The 15,350-nt window shown below is 46.9% G+C and overlaps 1 protein-coding gene across 1 annotated transcript in view; it reads right to left on the reverse strand.

The window, feature by feature from the left end:
• Nucleotides 1-15,350, reverse strand: part of LOC126175362 (dipeptidase 1-like) — a 761,174-nt gene that overhangs the window by 617,255 nt on the left and 128,569 nt on the right. The window contains exon 3 of the mRNA XM_049922122.1: nt 14,581-14,713. Coding sequence (XP_049778079.1) covers nt 14,581-14,713 — 133 coding nt within the window. The remainder of the gene's footprint in view (nt 1-14,580; nt 14,714-15,350) is intronic.

Raw genomic sequence — 15,350 nt, forward strand, 5'->3', positions numbered from 1 at the left:
GTGTGAATTGCGGAGTAACCATGTAGATGTAGTGTACTCGAGAAATGGCCAATGTTGTGAATTGTGATCATTCGAAATTCGTGCGACATTTGCATGCAATATGGAAGGTTAAAAAACCGGTTGTATGGGTGCATGCTCTAACCCAAAATCACAAAAGTCCGAGTCTGGCCATATATGCATCTCTGCTTGCTCGTCATCAATTGGTTCGTAAACACCACCAGCCAATCTTATCCTGTATATTTACTGGTCACGATATATGGCGCCATTATGGTAACATAAAGAAAAAAAGGGAGTGATTGACTCCAAATAAAGCAGTATCCCTTCGCACAATGACCTGCTCGCGTCTACAAAAGATTATGCAATGCTTCTGGTGGAACAGCGACGGTGTGGCGTTCTACAAAGTGCTTCACAGAGGTGTAACCACCACCGGAGACATTTATTGTCAACAACTGAGACGTCTTACAGACGCAGTCCAAGACCAACAACCAGGAACACTGCATTCTGATAGACCGACCGACAAAAACAAAGTACAGGGTTTGAGTTAGTAGGTCATTCCACATCCATCTCATTCATCTTATCTTGGTCCCTCAGATTTTCATAATTTCGGCTCTCTGCTGAAAAATATTTCGTTTAATATATACAACGGAGTCACATAACAGAAACCTCAGTCATCTCTAATATATTGTCGTTCACAAATTACAACAGTCTGCCAACGCCGGAATAACTTTTGGTTTCCGTGCATGTAGAAATCCAATGGATTCGAGACGAAGAAAACGTCGAGCCGTGTCCTTGAGTAATGTCCTGTCCGGATGAAAATGCAATCCGAACATGGCTCGACGTGTTCTTCGTCTCAAAGCCATGGGATTTCTACAGGCATGGAATCTAAAAGTTAGCCCGGCATTGGAAGAGTGTTTCACTTTGTGGAGGAGAATATATTAGAGGTGACTAAGGTTTCCGTCATGTGACCGTTGTATTTATTAAATATGTGGAAAAACTCAACCAAGTTACGCGCCTGACTAATGAATAGTAGACCAACAAACCAACCAACCAAAAGCTGCCACCAGGAAACTTATTGTCATCATCATCTTGGACAGTTTCCAGCCACTGGCTGGGTCTGTCGGGAACACAAGCCTCTCCATCGTGTTCTGTCTTTCCACCATTCTCCCTCTTCCACCTTCGTCCAGTTCTCTCCTCTTCTCATCACACATTCCTTCACTCCCTTCACCCATCTATCCATTGGTCTTCCTCTGGGCCTCTTCCCCTCCAGTTGGAGATCAAACATCCTCTTTGGAATTCTTCCCTCATCCATTCTCTTCATGTGTCCATACCACTGCAGTCTTGATTTTTCTATCCTGTCCTGCACTGGTTCCTCCTTTAGTCTTTCCCTCACATACACATTTCGCAATCTGTCTCGTCTTGTTACACCCAACCTGCTCCTCTGGAACTTCATTTCACTAGCCTGTATTCTACTTTTGTCGCTTTTGTGCATTACCCATGTCTCACTTCCGTATGCCAATATGGGGACAAAGTAGGTTCGGTATATAATTCCCTTGGATTTCTGTGGCACCTCCTTGCTCCAAATAAGCCCCCTAATGCATTTGTAGAACTGCCCTGCTTTTCTGCACCTTTCATTTATTTCCATTGCGTTTCCCCCCTTACTTTCAATCACGCTTCCCAGGTACTTGAAGTTCTCTACCACTTGTAGTTTTTCCCCTCCACAAGTTATATCCACATTTGGCCTATTCTTCTTCCTTGTTGTGACGATTATTTCACTTTTCTTTGCAGAGAAATGCATTCCATATTGTGCTGCCGTTGCCTCCCATGCATGTAACTGCTCTTGCACCTCCTTCTCGCAATTTCCCCATTACATCAGGTCATCGGTAAAAAGCACTGCTTTCATTTTATGATCTCCAATTGCATCCGATACTTGCTGTAGGATTTCATCCATAACAATAATAAACAATAAAGGCGAAAGTGCACTTCCCTGTCGCAGCCCATCTTCCAGCTTGAACCATGCAGCACGTTCCCTCCCCACTTTCACACAACTCTCACTTCCCTCATACATTTTTCTGACTTTTCGTGTTATCTCTTCATCTATCCCTATTGCGTTCCGCACATCCCAGAGCTTGTCCCTACAGATACTGTCATACGCCTTCTCAATATCCAAAAAGGCCATGATTAAGTCCTTCCCGTACTCATAGTGCCTCTCCTGCAGTTGCCTTACCGCAAATATGAGGTCCGTTGTTGATATTCCCGGTCTGAAACCGTACTGCTCCTCTTGCAGTCTACTTTCAACACTGCTTCTTATTCTCTTCTCCAGGATCTTTTCATAGATTTTTCCACAGTGGCATAGCAGGGTGATTCCTCTGTAGTTCGCATATCTCCTTTTATCCCCTTTCTTGAAGATCGGGACTATAATTCCTTTCTTCAAATCCTCAGGAATTCTGTTCTCCTTCCACACCACCCTCAGCACTCTGTATAGCCACTGGGTTCCTACTTCTCCTGCTGCTCGTATCATATTCACTGTTACTTCGCCCCAACCTGGTGCCTTGCCCCCTTTCATCCTCTTTATGGCTTCTTCCACTTTATTCCAAGTTAGATCATCAATTTCCCCACTATTATAATCGTCTGCTGCCTTAGGCTCTCCATCGCTGTTAATTACCCGCTTGGCGGCATTCAACAGATCTTCAAAGTACTCCTTCCAAATCTTTTTGAGCTCATGCATTTCCTCCACAACTCTTCCATTATTATCCATGATCCTCAGGCACTCGCTTCTGTCGTTCCTCTTATTTCTTACCATGGTGTAAAGTACTTTTTTGTTCCCTTCACTGTCCTCTTCTAACATTCTTGTCCATTTTTCCAACCACTTCTTCTTCTCCGCCCTTACTATGGTCTGTCCCGCTTTCTTGCTTTCCTTATATTTTACCCTAGCTTCCTCTGTTCGGGTCTGGAACCATTCTCTGAAGGCTTTGTTCTTTCGAAGTACTGCCTATTTACATATGTTGTTCCACCATGGGGTTTCCCTTCTTCTCCTCTTTGTGCTAGTTCTTCCGCACACAGTCTCAGCTGCCTCAACTAGAGCCCTCTTAAAATCTCCCCATTCTTCTTCCACTGTTCTCTGATCTTCCTTTGGCAGCTTCTTCCTGATCAGTGTCTGGTACTGGGTCCTCCGTTCATCCTCTTTCAGCATCCATGTCTTCAACCTCTTCTCCTGTATTTCTGTTGCCCTCCTATCTTTTTTCTCTCTCAGGGTGGCTACCAACAGCCGATGGTCACTGTCTAAGGCCTCAGATGGAATGACCTTAACATCTGTGAGGCTGCTCATCATCTGCCTATCCACTAGTATATAGTCTACTACTGAAGTTTGGGACCACTGTACCAAGTTATTTTGTGACTACTTCTCTTCTTGTACCAGGAATTTGCGATCGCCAGCCCATTCCTCTTGCAGAATTCCAGCAACAATTTTCCTTCTCTATTTCGGTTCCCCCAGCCCTCTGGTCCCATTATCTCCTCGAATCCTTTCCTGTCTGTGCCAACATGTGCATTGGGGTCCCCTATTATAATCTGATTTCCTCCATTTAGCTGCTTTTGCATGTTATCTTCAAATTCCTCCTTCTCCTTGTCTGTCATGGTAAGACCAATTTCAGCGCTATCAGACAACAGCCACTTGATACAGCCCGGTGTCCACCCAAGTGATCGCAACGCATTGGCCATAGAGACTATGATCACCAGAGGACTTTCCTGCACTCGAATTACCAAGTGTAAGACTATGTAATATTGCGTACGATACAATACTATCTTTCAGCATATTCCGTGGCGATTTTGTACGACATGTTGCTATAAGCGTATGTAACTATTTTGTTGAAGATTGTAGTAGAGCTCGTGCCATAACTACTTGAATGTTTCTCATTTTTGACGTTATGAGGAACATGGTTAATGCACTAGAAAATGGAGTCTAAAACAGAGTAAAGTCGGACACTTGTGACATTGTGTTCTGTTTGTGTTAAATAATAGGGAGAAGGCGGTGGTGGCAAATAGTGGTAAGCCGTAACAAACATGATCTCAAACGATGGAGTGTATGGAGTGATTGCTATCAAGAAAATCAAGTTGTATCGTTTCAAGTACTGTCATTTTCCTATAAATTAATAACCACAATGAGGAAGACACAAAAATGTTGATGAAGGATGTTTCTGCGATCTATTACTATTGTCAATGACAGTGTATCCAGTAACCGGCAAGTGTGGAGACCAATTAACCTTCGTGCAACACTTGCCTTCAGTAGTCATATTGTGGTTTAAAGGAAGGACGGAGGATTTCGGTAAAACGTCTCGTGGAAAACGAAATTATATGCCAAGCAGAATCTCGAACTGGGAAGGATGGGGCTGGAAGTCGTCGTGCCCTTTCAAAGGTTTGAGTCTGCCATTTGCTGTAGCAGATTTAAGGAAGTCACTGTAAACCTAAATCAGTGCAGCCTAAATGCGATTTGAAGTACCGTATGGTGGTAATCCATAACAAATGTTATCTCAAACGATGACCCTGATAAGTCCATAAAATAAATTGTTACTGATATAAATCTGATAGCACAAATAAGGTGTTTTGTGTTACAATCTACCTCACGGGGATGTGTCCTTCGCAGTAGACATTTGTTGCCAACAAATGGAATGCCTTGCAGTCGCAGAGTAAGAAACGCAACCTGGAAGACTGCACCGGGAGCTTTGTTGGCAAACACGCCAACCGCACATCTTCTAATCTGACACCCACATGTGTTTATCTTTCTTGCCCCTTATGAATCAACTGTAAACAGGGCTTTACTCGGAAGTAGCAAGTCGCTACATAAGTGGGATCACAAAACTACCTGCGCATCTCAAGTGGTTTCCGATATCAAAGTTGAATATGTTGTAGACAGTTTCTCCGATATTTGTGTCTGTTTTGTTCAGTAACCTAACGGGAGTCCGCAGCTCGTGGTCTAGCGGTAGCGTTCTCGCTTCCCGTGCTCAGGGTCCCACGTTCGATTCCCGGCGGGGTCAGGAATTTTCGCCTGCCCCGAGGTGACTGGGAATTGCTGTGTCGCCTTTCATCATCATAATTCATCCCCATTACGGTCGGAGGAAGGCAACGGCAAACCACCTCCATTACGACCTTGCCTAGTAGGGCGGTGCGGGTCTCCCGCATCGTTCCCCTACGCTCTGTCAAGAAGCATGGAACTTCATTTCCATTCCAACCTAACGGGAAACGCTATTGATATGCACTACACTAATACAACTGATGTCTCCTCATAACATCACACAACGGATAGCTATTTTAATGAAATGTGAAGTCTTTTGTAATACTCAAGTAGCTTTACTGGACTACAACATAAATACGACAATATGGCCGTGAGTTTCAGGATAAAAAAAGGTTAACAGAGTATTTAGTGATACGCTTTCATTAACAGATTTGTATGTTGTCAGTAGCAGAGCTGCAGTATTGTTACCTCTAGACCTCAGTGGAGTGCACTGCAGAACTGTTTGTGACCTTTCCAGGTTACTGGTATGTTAGTGACAATTTGTGAACAGTGATCAAGAGAGTCACGGAAATGGAAACACCGCAACGTATCACAACGAGACTGCCACGCCAGAAGAACAAAGATGACCACAGAATTTACGAAGAGACTATGTAACATCAGTATGACCTTATTGTACAGTGGTTTTTGTAATGCCATTTAGCCTGAAGATGAGGTATAACCCTCGAAACATGTCGTTAAATAAATAAGTAATAGAATAGGTGACAAAGTTTGTGACTGGTAGCGGTACACTTAAGAAAGAAAAACTTTTACATATTTCTTGAGACAGTCACGGTCGAAAAATAGTCAAAATGGCTTCAAATTCTCTTCTGGAATAATGCTCAGCACTGTGCGATCATTACCTGATGGGACTGAAGGTGGATATTTGTAACGTTGAAGCAAGGGAGCAGATTTTGTAGTATTGCGTATTAGGGGAGAGAGTGCTGGCGATGTTTTTATTTTTTCTCCGTTTAAGGTTGGAGGTGGTAAGGGGCAGGGGGACGAGTTGGAGACACAATATTTAAACAAATGGTTTTTCACTGCGGGACGTTATTTTCAAGATATTTCAGCTACCGTCTTTCTCCTCTGAATGCAAACAATTTTTGTTGCCACAAAGGATGATCTTACGATTGTAACAACATAAGGGAAGTAAGAACTCAAAACATAAAGATTTTCATATTAGTCTTTCTCGAGGTTTATATCCAAATGGAATGGTCGAGAAACTGAAGTGGTTGTGTGTATCCTTTACGCTCTTAACTGTGAATTACAGTGTAATTGTGTATTATTGTGATATAAATGAAGTGCCTCAGCAGAACGTAATTTGCGTCGTGCAGCGCTTATTGTTTCAGAAACATCGAGTACACTCTAGAAGTGCTATAAATTTGAATGATATACTACATATGCACAATTATTTGACAAAGTTGCCACCAAAATTGTTTACTTTAACAATCTGCCTAGTTATCTTGGTAGAACACATATTTTATTCAGGCGAGATCTAATGCAAGGCGCTTACAGGAAAGAATAGTTTCCTGCACCATGCGATAGCTAGGCAGTTGAAATCTGTTGTAGTTGCTACATTTATCGTGAGTGTATTATTTAACTAATTTTTCGTTAAATACACTCCTGGAAATTGAAATAATAACACCGTGAATTCATTGTCCCAGGAAGGGGAAACTTTATTGACACATTCCTGGGGTCAGATACATCACATGATCACATTGACAGAACCACAGGCACATAGACACAGGCAACAGAGCATGCACAATGTCGGCACTAGGACAGTGTATATCCACCTTTCGCAGCAATGCAGGCTGCTATTCTCCCATGGAGACGATCGTAGAGATGCTGGATGTAGTCCTGTGGAACGGCTTGCCATGCCATTTCCACCTGGCGCCTCAGTTGGACCAGCGTTCGTGCTGGACGTGCAGCCCGCGTGAGACGACGCTTCATCCAGTCCCAAACATGCTCAATGGGGGACAGATCCGGAGATCTTGCTGGCCAGGGTAGTTGACTTACACCTTCTAGAGCACGTTGGGTGGCACGGGATACATGCGGACGTGCATTGTCCTGTTGGAACAGCAAGTTCCCTTGCCGGTCTAGGAATGGTAGAACGATGGGTTCGATGACGGTTTGGATGTACCGTGCACTATTCAGTGTCCCCTCGACGATCACCAGTGGTGTACGGCCAGTGTAGGAGATCGCTCCCCACACCATGATGCCGGGTGTTGGCCCTGTGTGCCTCGGTCGTATGCAGTCCTGATTGTAGCGCTCACCTGCACGGCGCCAAACACGCATACGACCATCATTGGCACCAAGGCAGAAGCGACCCTCATCGCTGAAGACGACACGTCTCCATTCGTCCCTCCATTCACGCCTGTCGCGACACCACTGGAGGCGGGCTGCACGATGTTGGCGCGTGAGCGGAAGACGGCCTAACGATGTGCGGGACCGTAGCCCAGCTTCATGGAGACGGTTGCGAATGGTCCTCGCCGATACCCCAGGAGCAACAGTGTCCCTAATTTGCTGGGAAGTGGCGGTGCGGTCCCCTACGGCACTGCGTAGGATCCTACGGTCTTGGCGTGCATCCGTGCGTCGCTGCGGTCCGGTCCCAGGTCGACGGGCACGTGCACCTTCCGCCGACCACTGGCGACAACATCGATGTACTGTGGAGACCTTACGCCCCACGTGTTGAGCAATTCGGCGGTACGTCCACCTGGCCTTGCGCATGCCCACTATACGCCCTCGCTCAAAGTCCGTCAACTGCACATACGGTTCACGTCCACGCTGTCGCGGCATGCTACCAGTGTTAAAGACTGCGATGGAGCTCCGTATGCCACGGCAAACTGGCTGACACTGACGGCGGCGGTGCACAAATGCTGCGCAGCTAGCGCCATTCGACGGCCAACACCGCGGTTCCTGGTGTGTCCGCTGTGCCGTGCGTGTGATCATTGCTTGTACAGCCCTCTCGCAGTGTCCGGAGCAAGTATGGTGGGTCTGACACACCGGTGTCAATGTGTTCTTTTTTCCATTTCCAGGAGTGGATTTAAATGAAACGTCAGAAGTAGATGTGCGTGCTCATGTTGTAGCAAAATAGCTCTAGCTGCGTCAGTTTATAATACAGACGTGGGTGGGGCAGACGGAACGTGTGGTGAGCACTGCTTCGCGGGCTGGGCCTGTGCCGGCCGCGGCTCTCCAGCTGTGGGCCAGCTGGGCGGGTGACAGTTGACAGCCCGGTGCCGGGACGAGACCGAACAGAGCGAGCTGGCTGTGGGGTGGGCCGGCGCGGCTGCAGCACGCGCCTCTGCCCCTGCCTCTTCTTTTGACGTACGTACTGTGTGTTTACTTCCTGCCCTGGCATCAGTATAAGTGAGGCAATCAGAAATACACATCAGGCCGTCTGTTGCAATGGCTTACTGGGAGAGATCAACTCGAGATTGATTCGTCACTCGTATTGAAGAAGGTGGATGTTCCGTCAGAGAACCTGGCAGAAGATATGGCGTGCGACATGCCGCTGCAACGAGGTGGTGGAGGAATGACCTCGAAAGAGGCGCTACCAACAGAACTCCTGGCTCAGGCAGGAAGAGAACGATCCCACAGTAGGAGGACAGGGAGCTAGTGTCTAAGAGCAGAGAAAATCCCCCGCTGAACGTCAAGCAATTGTAGTGAGAGACCAATTGCCTCGTCTCCAGTGGCACAATTTGCTGCAGGCTGAGGGACGCAGCTCGCTTCTGATGAAGAAACAAATATTTTCAAATATTTTGTGTCTATTCGCACCTATAAGACAATAGTTAAGGACGCCGGTTTCGAATCCCTGCGAGGCACAAATCATTTGTGTCGTCGTTTCAGGTTCCAATATCACGCTACTGGTGAACATGTTTGATATCTGACACCTGATTGTGCTTAGTTAACGATTCAAATAGCTACTGGTTTCTCCGTCACGTCCGTGACGACAACTTTACGTCATGGCGTTTCACTCTGTGCTTTGTACTTTATTACAGACTTGTCATGGCTACTACTCGCAGGCAACATACGCTTCACGGGGTTCCCAGTCATTTATTTCCTGGTTTGGACATTCGGCCTTGCAAACTGATATAGGTGAACACTTCGATATTTTATGTCTCATTATGCCTACTCGAATCTCGATTAGACATGCATGCTTTCTTTGGTTAACAATTAATTCAGAGTCAGATTACGAAAAACAACTCGTATGTCTTTTCATGAGTGTGATAATACTTCTGCAGCGTCACGTATTGTAATGAAATTTTATTTACAAGCCTTAAGGACTGTATCACCTATGGATATCTAGACGACCTGATATAACCTGAAGATGGCAATCATGCCGGAATACATTAATTGTAATAAACAATACAACGGAACACAGCAGCGTCGTGGTCTCATAGCATAGTACATAACATCCTAATAATTTTTTTTTTCAAAACGCCTACTGCTTGCTGCCATCCATGACAGCTCGAACGCCCACAATTAGGCGGTGGGGATCACGTTGATTGCCTCTGCTGCAGAAATTTTCGATGAGGATTCTGAATATCGGGAGGAACTCTTCCTCAAGGTCCAAAACCTAAGAAGGTAGTGATGCGGAACGCTGGGGTACGCAGCCGAAGTCGACATTCTAACCCCTGTCAAACGTGTTCCACTGGATTCAACCCGGAATTCTGCGCAGGTCAGTCCGTTTCAGGATTATTATTGTCTACAAACCATTGGCTCACATCTGTCACTTTACAACAGGGTGCTTGTCATGCTATTAAGAACAATTATCGTATCCGAACATTTTCTCTATTGGACACAGTACGTAACGCTGTAAAATGTTTTCATATTCCTCCTCATGTAAGGTTTTCTTAATCGCAATACGAGGATGAGAGCCTAGCCACGAAAAAAAATGGTTCAAATGGCTCTGAGCACTATGGGACTTAACATCTGTGGTCATCAGTCCCCTAGAACTTAGAACTACTTAAACCTAACTAACCTAAGGACATCACAAACATTCATGCCCCAGGCAGGATTCGTACCTGCGACCGTAGCAGTCGCGCGGTTCCGGACTGAGCGCCTAGACCACCGCGGCCGGCCCTAGCCAAGAAAAACCTCCCCAAATCTTAACACCACTTCCATTGTGTTGCACTGTGATTAGTGACTACAAATGACTCGTTTCCAGTCATTCGTTGTCCAGTGTCGTCGCTCTTTACTGCAACTCAAGCGTCCCTTAACACTGACTACAGCATGTGTGGTTTATATGGAGATAACTCCCTGCGCACATTCACTGTGCGTATCGAACTGCAGACAGCACTTTGGAACTCACGGGTGATTCCTTCCGCTGATTTCATGCAGTTCCTTACAACGACTCTCCGCAGTGTTCGGCGGTCCCCGTTGTGCTTCCTTTGCCTTTCCACGTCACTATTCCATCACCAGCAGTCGGCGTGGGCAGCTCTATATAGTAAAAATGTCTCTGTTACTCAGGTGGCGTCCAGTGACTGGTCGACATTCGAAACCACACGGCTCTTCTGGCCGACCTATACCGCTCTTATTGCTTCTCTACTGACAACGCAACACACCACGCCACCTTTAATACTGCCGGATCAGTCTCACTATCCCTCATTACATAGCGTTGTCCGGATACTTTTGATAGGATAGTGTACCAACAGCAATGAATGTCTTCTGGCTGTTTGTCGTACGTTCAAATGTGTGAATTCCTGACGGAGAAAACTGCTGAAGTCATCGGCTCCTAGACTTTCATACCACATAAATTAAGTTAAACTACACTACTAGCCATTATAGTTGCTACACCAAGAAGAAATGCAGATGATAAACGAGTATTCATTGGACAAATACGATATACTAGAACTGACATGTGATTAGATTTTCACGCAATTTGGGTGGATAGATCCTGATAAATCAGTACCTAGAACAACCACCTCTGGCCGTAATAACGGCCTTGATACGCCAGGCCATTGAGTCAAACAGAGCTTGGATAGCGTGTACAGGTACAGCTGCCCATGCAGCTTCAACACGATACCACAGTACATCAAGAGTAGTGACTGGCGTATTGTGACGAGCCAGTTGCTCGTCCACCATTGACCAGACGTTTTCAATTGATGAGAGATCTGGAGAACGTGCTGGCCAGGGCAGCAGTCGAACATTTTCTGTATCCAGAAAGGCCCGTACAGGAACTGCAACATGCGGTCGTGCATTATCCTGCTGAAATATAGGATTTCGCAGGGATCGATTGAAGGGTAGAGCCACGGGTCGTAACACATCTGAAATGTAACGCCCACTGTTCAAAGTGCCGTCAATGCGAACAAGAGGTGACCGAGACGTGTAGCCAATGACACCCGAAAACATCACGCCGGGTGATACGCCAGTATGGCGATGATGAGTACACGCTTCGAATGTGCGTTCACCGCGATGTCGCCAAACACGGATGCGACTATCATGATGCTGTAAACAGAACCTGGATTCATGCGAAAAAATGACGTTTTGCCATTCGTGCACCCAGGTGCGTCGTTGAGTACACCATCGCAGGCGCTCCTGTCTGTGATGCAGCGTCAAGGGTAACCGCAGCCATGGTCTCCGAGCCGACAGTCCATGCTGCTGCAAACGTCGTCGAACTGTTCGTGCAGGTGGTTGTTGTCTTGCAAACGTCCCCATCCGTTGACTCAGGGATCGAGACGTGGCTGCACGTTCCATTACAGCCATGCTGATAAGATGCCTGTCATCTCGCCTGCTAGTGATACGAGGCCGTTGGGATGCAGCACGGCGTTCCGTATTACCCTCCTGAACCCACCGATTCCATATTCTGCGAACAGTCATTGGATCTCGACCAACGCGAGTAGCAATGTCGCAATGCGATAAACCGCAATCGCGATAGGCTACAATCCGACCTTTATCAAAGTCGGAAAATTGACGGTACGCTTTTCTCCTCCTTACACGAGGCATCACAACAACGTTTCACGAGGCACCGTCGGTCAACTGCTGTTTGTGTATGAGAAATCGGTTCGAAACTTTCCTCATGTCAGCACGTTGTAAGTGTCGCCACCGGCGCCAGCCTTGTGTGAATGCTCTGAAAAGTTAATCATTTACATATCACAGCACCTTCTTACCGTCGGCTAAATGTCGCGTCTGTAGCACCTTATCTTCGTGGTGTAGCAATTTTAATGCCCAGTAGTGTAACTTACGGTAAGGAGAACACAGACACCCATATCCGAGGGAGGACTCGAACCTCCGGCGGGAGGGGCCGCGCGATTCGTGACATGTCGCCTCTAACCATGTGGCTTGTGTCGTACGTCCCGTGGAGGGTACACTGAACGTTTTTGAAAACTAAATGAAATCTGCAATCTTAAACTCAATTGTAAAAAGTACCACTAACTTTTGTACGTTGAGCAGACTTGTAAAAGATAAACCATTATACAAAGTGGATGATTAGTTTGAAAATAGAAACTTCGCAGTCTTTTGCGTGAATTAAAATATACCTGAAGTTTTCGTAATTTAGGCAGAAGATACAGTGCTTTAAAATCGGAAGAATGTAATGATATACCTTGTGGATCCCTCGTCTGACTGATTTAAATCTGTGAGTACGGCTTTTAAAGCCGTTTCGTTACACGAGAACAGAACGCCAGGTAGCTTCCCTGTTGCAGGGGGTGCGGTCTATCGGCAGAGCTGCTGCGAGCCCCAGCGTAGCACCGCCCTTAAACAGATGAGATGTCTGACAGAATTGCCTTTCAGCGTAAGTGCGTGGTCGGGACGACGCTTTACTTCATACTTGAAAATTATTGCAGCGGGCTGCCCGTTAACGGGGCGGGGCCCACCAAAAGGAGCGCCGTTAAAAGCTCACACGAAGCGCCCAGGAGGCAATGTGGAGGTAACTGCGAGCCGACGCAACGAGCCCTCGCCGGTTACGGTTAAGTTGTCGGCCCTGCTGCCACGTATGGTGGAGGAGTGCTGTACTAGCTCAACTGTCTCTGTGACGTCGACACGCTGCATTGCCGATCAGGGCTGTGGACAAACTACTCATATACAGTTTGTAAATGAAAATGTAACTAAGCTGCCCTAGTATTAAATCCTGATTACGTATGTACACGCGAGCATGAAAATTAAATGCGAATAGTGGTATTCAGTGTGACGAAACGTTTACAGCAGTTTAAGAGAGATTGCACGTCCTGGAATCGAACACACGTCACCTCCTTTCAGAAGTAATGCTCGTATGTTAGCTGCTTTGGTCTGGATACGATTCTCGATGTGGAACACAGCTGTTATCAGGCTGCAAGTCTTAAGACAGCGTGCCCTTGGTAGCCGAACGTATTTTTTCCTGAAACAATCCATAGCGTGTGGCTCAAGCAAGCTCCACCACACACTTTCTGCCACACACTTCCTGGTTAAGGTACAGTGTTACTCACAACCTCCTCTAGGGTTTCGGAAGAGCACAAGACATAACAGATAATAGACACGTATGAGTGGACCGAACATTTCTCCAAGTTTTCAACTCCCATTAACGGTGCTTAGTGAAGGCAATGTTTATTACCTGGCAACCATCAACACGAGCGCGTAATTTAATGAGGTCGCCGCTGTGGCAATGCGCAGCGGAGCCCTCTCACTGGACTGCATATCAACGAACACGAGATAGTCCGATGTGACAGAACGGGGCGGACGATCTGTCTACATCACTGGTTCCCACCTGTGGTAATTACCACCGGAGAGGTAAAATAAAATTTTCTGAGCGGTAAAAACTAAACAATTCGATTCTGTGTCAGCCACGAAACCAAATCATTCTCAAAAGAGCATTACGATTATCACAATTTTGTAAGACTCTAATATTGATAATATAAGTTACCAATCATTACTTTTTCTCATTTAGTAGAATTAATGCGCTGGAGGACACAAGTTCCGCACATAGTCCACCCACTACATACACTCCTGGAAATGGAAAAAAGAACACATTGACACCGGTGTGTCAGACCCACCATACTTGCTCCGGACACTGCGAGAGGGCTGTACAAGCAATGATCACACGCACGGCACAGCGGACACACCAGGAACCGCGGTGTTGGCCGTCGAATGGCGCTAGCTGCGCAGCATTTGTGCACCGCCGCCGTCAGTGTCAGCCAGTTTGCCGTGGCATACGGAGCTCCATCGCAGTCTTTAACACTGGTAGCATGCCGCGACAGCGTGGACGTGAACCGTATGTGCAGTTGACGGACTTTGAGCGAGGGCGTATAGTGGGCTCGGTTCGCCTCCCAGGCCCCCAGAGCGGAAGGATGTCGCGCAACCACCTAGCGTTGTCCAAAGCATCCGGCAACACGGAAGTCCCGAGGCCAATCGGAGCGTTTCTGTAGTTTAAAAATTTGCGTTGCCGACCTACACAACATTAGTAATTCTGGTTCCTACTGGATTCAGCTATCCAGGGTTAAAATTTCGTGACAATTTTTCTCCACCCTGTATAATCAGTGACAAAAATTCCGCCGATACGAACTAATACTTTTTGAAAAAAATATTCATATACCGATATTTTATCAGCAGTCCTGCCTGACACTTACCTTGCGCGGTGGTGACGAGCTGCATGTGCGCCGGGTACTTGTCGACGAGGCGGCGGATCACGTCGATCTGCTCCAGCGTCAGCTGCACCGAGTCCAGGTACTGGGAACCGCACGGCACGTACGCCGACCAGAACTGCAGCACACCAAAAGCCAAGCGTCACAGCTACCGCTGCAACTCCAACGCCGCCGCCTGACACTTCACGTTAACAACGAATAAAACATTCTCGGACTTCTTTCAGCCTCAGTTCTCGCTAAAACTTCAAGCTTTCGACAGTTACCACTGTGCCCTTCGTCAGGAGCAACTGGCTGTTATGGCTGCTGCAGTGGCAGATTCATACAGGCTATGAACGACTGCTCGCTGACAGGCTTACGTCACCGTAGTGCCATGGTGGTGTTAATGTCTGCATTCATGGCGCCAGTGCTGCTTTAGGTGAGGTTAGTGTTTTTTAACGTCCCGTCGACAACGAGGTCATTAGAGACGGAGCACAAGCTCGGGGTAGGGAAGGTTCAAATGGTTCAAATGGCTCTGAGCACTATGGGACTTAACATCTGAGGTCATCAGTCCCCTAGAACTTAGAACTACTTAAACCTAACTGACCTAAGGACATCACACACATCCATGCCCGAGGCAGGATTCGAACCTGCGACCGTAGCGGTCTCGCGGTTCCAGACTGAAGCGCCTTTAATCTCGTGGCCACACTGTCCGGCGTTAGGGAAGGATGGGGAAGGAAATCGGCCGTGCCCTTTCAAAGGAACCATCCCGGCATTTG

The sequence above is a fragment of the Schistocerca cancellata genome, chromosome 3 (genome assembly GCF_023864275.1).
Source record: "Schistocerca cancellata isolate TAMUIC-IGC-003103 chromosome 3, iqSchCanc2.1, whole genome shotgun sequence".
In the NCBI taxonomy this organism is placed as follows: Eukaryota; Metazoa; Arthropoda; class Insecta; order Orthoptera; family Acrididae; genus Schistocerca; species Schistocerca cancellata.